At 40.1% G+C, this 6,157-nt stretch overlaps 1 protein-coding gene across 1 annotated transcript in view; it reads right to left on the bottom strand.

Moving 5' to 3' along the window:
* Positions 1-237: 237 nt before the first annotated feature.
* The window catches only part of Acat1 (acetyl-CoA acetyltransferase 1), a 29,780-nt gene continuing 23,860 nt past the window's right edge, over positions 238-6,157 (bottom strand). The window contains exons 10-12 of the mRNA XM_075965906.1: positions 5,376-5,440; positions 2,883-3,040; positions 238-2,018 (exon numbers count right to left, since the gene is read on the bottom strand). Coding sequence (XP_075822021.1) covers positions 1,898-2,018; positions 2,883-3,040; positions 5,376-5,440 — 344 coding nt within the window. The 3' untranslated portion in view covers positions 238-1,897. The remainder of the gene's footprint in view (positions 2,019-2,882; positions 3,041-5,375; positions 5,441-6,157) is intronic.

The following is a 6,157-nucleotide window of genomic DNA, read 5'->3' as shown; positions in this document are numbered from 1 at the left end:
GTAGGAGCATTGCCAGGATCAAATGGTAAGCATCATGAAGTAAATATCAATAAAGTGTGTATATACACACACACACAACATTCCTTCCATGTATGCTTGCATGCTAGAATAGGGCACCAGATCTCATTCTAGATGTCTGTGAGCCACCATGTGATTGCTGGGAATTGAACTCGGGACCTCTGGAAGAGCAGTCAGTGCTCTTAACCTCTGAGCCATCTCTCCAGCCCCTCAATAAAGTTTTGTGGTTTTTTTTGTCTTGGTTTGGTTTCATTTTGGGTTTTTGAAGCAGGATCTCTCTATGTAGATCTGGCTGACCTGTAGCTAACTGTAGACCTGACTGGCCTGAACTCCAAGAGATGTGCCACCATGTCTGGCACGCAGTAAAGTTTTGTATATCCTTTCTTCTGTAACTCCACCTCTATTTATGTAGTGCTGGAATGGAATCAGGGCTTTGGGAATGCCAGGCAAACACAACCAACTGAGCTACATTCCAGGCCCTGTTCTCTTTTCTTGATGGACTGTTCCATTAATATATAGTGGCATTCTTTGGTGTCTTATATGAGGAGCTGCATCTGCTTGCTCTTAGCTTCTATTGAAGAGCATATTGTTTACCATTCTGCCAGTGTTAGTCTATGAGTCTGTCAGTATTTCTCTTGTAGACAACACTTTGATCATGTTTTTAATTGAGATACTTTTATTTTTAAGTTGAAGCCACTGAAAGTTTGGGCTGAGAATTTTCCCCATTATAATAGTTCTATTGATTTCATTATTTCTTTCTTATTCTAACTGCTGGTTTACTGAGTTGGGCATGGTCTATTTTATTCTCTCTGGTTCTCGGTTCCTCTCATAGAACTTACTCTTTGTCGTGCTCTCATATTTGTGACTGTTTCCTCCTGCTCTGTAGGATTCCTGTAAGGATTGTCAGTGCTGACTTAGTTGACATGAATTGCTATAGTTTATGCTCACTTGGAAGATTTAACCATCTACTTTTCATTGGTACTCACATAACTTTATTTGAAACCAATTTTGACTGCCCAAAGATTAAAGTTCAAAAACAGAAAATATAAAAAGCCACAGTCTTACTCTGTTCATTCTAATGGCAGAATGGGAAGTTTGCTGGGTGTTAAACAGATGATTTGGAGACGGGAAAGTCTAGGAGCCTTGTTACTGCAATTGAAATGGTGATCAGCAGCCTTCCTGAAGAAACCCATCTGTGACCTAATCCTATTCCTTGGTATATTTTGATGTAAAAATGCTGGATCTCTAGTCTCATCAGGAGAGAGCCCCCATTACAAAGTATCTCAGGATGGCTTCTCCTTATACCAGCAGCTAGTGAGGTCAGGAAGCATAATATCTCATATCTCTGGCATCGGCAACATAGTGTGCAAGTCCTCCCTGGTTGTGTGACACCACATATGGGTCCTGGAACCAAACATCATCTGCAAGAACAACAGATGCTCTTCGTTTTGTTTTTTCGAGACAGGGTGTCTTGTGTAGCCCAGGCTGACTGTCATGAGACTAGCTCTGTAGACCAGGCTGGCCTTGAATTCAGAGATCTGATCTGCCTGCCTCTGCCTCCTGAGTGCTAGGATTAAAGGCTGTGCCACTGGCACCTGGCTAGCAACAGATCTCTTAACACTGAACCAGGTCTCTAGCACCAACACTGGTATTTCAAATAGTGGTGTCAGACTGTTCAAGTTTACCAAAAATATTAAAGGAGAAATTTTTATTTGTACTTTCAATAGGTTTTGGATATAATGATTATTTTTTAAAAAAATTTTTAATAGAAAATAATAAAAAATGAAAAGCTTATGTTGAATATAAGCTGGCCCAAGAGAGTCAAGTTCACTTCAGCAGGGTTTCTGATCACATCGAACTGTCTCCTAAAACAGGCTGTCTACAGCTTCTCAATCAGCACAGCAGAAGCACCTCCTCCTCCATTGCAAATACTGGCCAGACCAAATTCTCCTTTCTTCAAGGCATGAGCCAAGTGAACAACAATCCGGGCTCCAGACATCCTAGGATCAAGAAAGCATTTGGTTCTTTAATGAAGGACAGAATTTAGAGCTAACCAGAAGAGTTTCCACTCCAAATTAACTTCTTGAAAACCTTATTAGCCAGAACTTGCAGCTGTATTAACTACGTTTCAGTTTAGGAAATGAGTTTCAGGAAGAGGTTACAGCTCTTACAAAAGCCTAGGTTTTGTTTTCTTTACTGTTCATCACTTTTAGTGTGCTGAATTGTTTGTGTTATCTTAACATAAGCTAGATAAAGAAAACACCGACAGAAGATCAGGTTGTGGATAGACTCTAGGGTATTTTCTTTAAATAAATAAATAAATAAATCTATTATGTATCCAGTGTCCTGCCTGCATATATGCTTGAACGCCAGAAGAGGGCACCAGATCTCATCATAGATGGTTCTGAGCCACCATATGATTGCTGGGAATTGAACTCAGGACCACAGTTGGTGCTCTTAACCTCTGAGCCATCTCTCCAGCCCTCTAGGGTATTTTCTTAGTGACTGATGGGGGAGGCACCATACCGGAAATGATGATCCTGGATTCTATAACAAGCCATGAGGAGCAAGCAAGTAAGCAGCACCCCTCCTTGGCCTCTGCATCAGGTTCCTGCCCTGTTTTGAGTTCCTATACTGAGTTCCTTCAACCCTTTCCTCCCCAACTTGCTTTAGTAGTGGTGTTTTGTCACAGCAGTAGAAACTCCGACTCAGACACAGATTTCAGAACACAGATGTGCTAAGTCTGTGTTCGCTGTGGGATGTGATCACCCAGAACTCATGTTTGAGTGACACAGTGAAACAGCTGATAGATAGATAGTAGAGGCTACTATTAACTTGGGTGGGTTATCTGTTACAGTACTAACCCGATTGGATGGCCCAGAGAAACAGCTCCTCCATGGATATTCACTTTTTGAGGATCAATCTCCAGCATTTTAATGTTGGCCAGTACAACCACACTGAATGCTTCATTTACTTCCCACATGGCAATGTCTTCCTTTTTCAATCCTGCATATTTAAGAACCTAAAAATAAATTTTAGATGGTTATCCAGATATTTAGCAATCAACTTGTTTTTGTTATTTTCTGGAATTTTACAGTTTTGGTTTATATTTCCCCCTTGATGTAATTAGTTAATTAAATAGGAAAGGCTTTTCTTTTCTTTTCTTTTTGAAAGAGTTTGTTTTCAAATTTTGCTTTTCTCCTTGTATTATAATCAGAATTTTGTTTTCCATGCATTATGATGTCTACTTTTAAGAGATACAGAAATTTTTATGTAACTGGACATTCCACATGTACTCTACATGACAGTACATCATGCTGTATGTCCCTAACATGTATATTGCTGGCTGTATGTTACTTAGTTCTATGTTCTTGCAGAGTTTTGTCTGATCCCACATGTCCCCTCAGTTTCCTTAGAAAAGCTGTGGGATTATCTCAGACACAAATACCTTTTGTGAAGTCTTGATCGTGTTTTGTTTCACTAGTTCCTCATCTTGAGGGGAAGGGATTTTTGTGCTGATTATCCTTATGATAATAATAATTTTTTAAAAAAATATTTATTTAAACAGCTAGGATTTACTTTTGGAATGCAAAGATTGTTCACCCCATGAAAACATCATAGAAACAGGGTGAAGAAAAACTGAAATTATTATTTATTGTAATTGATACAGAATAAACCGTTAATAAAACACACAAAAAATATTTATTTATTTATTTATTTATTTATTTATTTATTTATTATGTATACAATATTCTGTCTGTGTGTATGCCTTCAGGCCAGAAGAGGGCACCAGACCCCATTACAGATGGTTGTGAGCCACCATGTGGTTGCTGGGAATTGAACTCAGGACCTTTGGAAGAGCACGCAATGCTCTTAACCTCTGAGCCATCTCTCCAGCCCCCGATAATAATAACTTTTAAAAAATATTTCTAGTTTGTCATAGCCAGAACATGGAAACAACCTAAATGCCCCTTAACCGAAGAACGGATAAGGAAACTGGTACATTTACACAATGGAGTACTACACAGCAGAAAAAATAACGACATTTTGAATTTTGCAGGAAAATGGATGGAGCTAGAAAACATTATTTTGAGTGAGGTAACCCAGACACAGACAATTATCACATGTACTCACTCATATGTGGTTTTTAAACATAAAGCAAAGAAAACCAGCCTACAAACCACAATTCCAGAGAACTTAGACAACAATGCAGACACTTAAGAGAGACTTACATAGATCTAATCTACATGGGAAGTAGAAAGTAGAAAAAGACAAGATCTCCTGAGTAAATTGGGAGCATGGGGACCTTGGGGGAGGGTTGAAGTGGGGAAGGGAGAGGCAGGGAGGGGAGCAGAGAAAAATGTAGAGCTTGATAATAAAAATTTCTAAAGTCCTCTTTCCTTAGAAATTTTACCACTGGCTGCAAATCTAGAGCATTAACTTTCAAATGTATCTGTTCCTGTCTGAGATCTGCAGCTACTTGTGTTGTGTCTGAACATTCTCTAGTGTATGTCTACATGCTCCTTTTTTTTTTTACCTGTAAACTATTCCCAGATGTCAGCTCTAGCTGGATGGGCAGTATACACCTGCAGTCCTAACTCTCTGGAGGCTGAGGTAGAAGGATCTCAAGTTCAAGACCTTTTCACACAAACAAGAGGTCAAGGTGAGGACATCCCTTGTAAGCATATATTTGCTGAACACATCCGAGATCTCCGAACCCTGAGCCCCTGAGGTTCAGGGGTTCCACGTCCTGAGCATCTTTGTTTGCCTATGACCTCTTAATGTGTTCACACAGGCTTGGTATGTCTGCCTTTGAAAGCACAGAAAACAATGTGGATTTATTGTATCTAGTGTTAACTCTTCCCTGCAAGACATACAGTCCATGGTTCCTGTCAGCATGGAGAAACCTCTGCAAGCAGCTACTTACTTTGTATTCTAGACTGGGTACCTTTCCTTTACCACACCAGGTGTATGCATTCAGCATCATATTTACAGGTGATGCAGCTAGCCACTTATAATCTGTTCTAATGAAGGTAGTTTTGAGGTTTCCTCTCATAACTATTTTCTGAAGTGAACAGACTCAATACCAAATTATCACTGTTCTGCAAATGAACATGTAAAATGTAAAAACTGCAATCTTTTTTTGAGGGGAGGGGTGGGATTTTCGAGACAGAGTTTCTCTGTAGTTTTTGGTGCCTGTGCTCTTGTAGACCAGGCTGGCCTCGAACTCAAGAGATCCGCCTGCCTCTGCCCCCGAGTGCTGGGATTAAAGGCGTGTGCCACCATCGCCTGGCAAAAAAACCTGCAATCTTAATACAATAAGCAAAGCACAAGTTAGCAAAATCACCTTTTCTTACCTTAGGTACAGCATATGCAGGCGCAACTGGAAAATCAATAGGATCTACAGCAGCATCAGCAAATGCTGAAAAAGAAACACTGTTAAACTCTTCTACATATGCCCAAAGATTCATCCATGTATATAAGACTCAAAAGCAAAGCTAACAAGTAAATGTGCATTGCCTAATCTCTGTGCCGTGTGACTGTATTTGCTCTTTTTTATTTTTATTTTTTATTTATTTATTTATTTTAGTTTTTCCGAGACAGAGTTTCTCTGTAGCTTTGGAGCCTGTCCTGGCACTAGCTCTTTTTTTTTTTTGATTTTTTGAGACAGGGTTTCTCCGTAGCTTTTGGTTCCTGTCCTGGAACTAGCTCTTGTAGACCAGGCTGTCCTTGAACTCACAGAGATCCGCCTGCCTCTGCCTCCCGAGTGCTGGGATTAAAGGGGTGCGCCACCACGGCCCGGCCTGCTCTTTTTTATTTTTTAAGGCAGAGTCTCACTATGCAGCCGTGCCTATGCTGTAACTTACTCTACAGACCAGGGTAGACTCATATTCAGGACATCCCTGCCCCAACCTTCTAAGTGTTTGGATTAAAGGTGTATACTACCACACCCAGCTACACATTTGCTCCTTTCGTAAGATTCTGTTCTTAATAAAATTTAGTCTCTAAGACACTGATTTGTCTGGAAAGAGGTTAAAACTGTGGCACTAGGACAGGGGCTCTCAACTTTCCTAATGCTCCGACACTATAGATACAGCCTCATGTGTGGTAACCCTCAACCAGAAAATTATTTTCATTG

The sequence above is a fragment of the Microtus pennsylvanicus genome, chromosome 3 (genome assembly GCF_037038515.1).
Source record: "Microtus pennsylvanicus isolate mMicPen1 chromosome 3, mMicPen1.hap1, whole genome shotgun sequence".
NCBI classification, from domain to species: Eukaryota; Metazoa; Chordata; class Mammalia; order Rodentia; family Cricetidae; genus Microtus; species Microtus pennsylvanicus.
The sequence above is the reverse complement of the archived record's forward strand: the minus strand, read 5'-3'. Positions and strand labels throughout refer to the sequence as shown.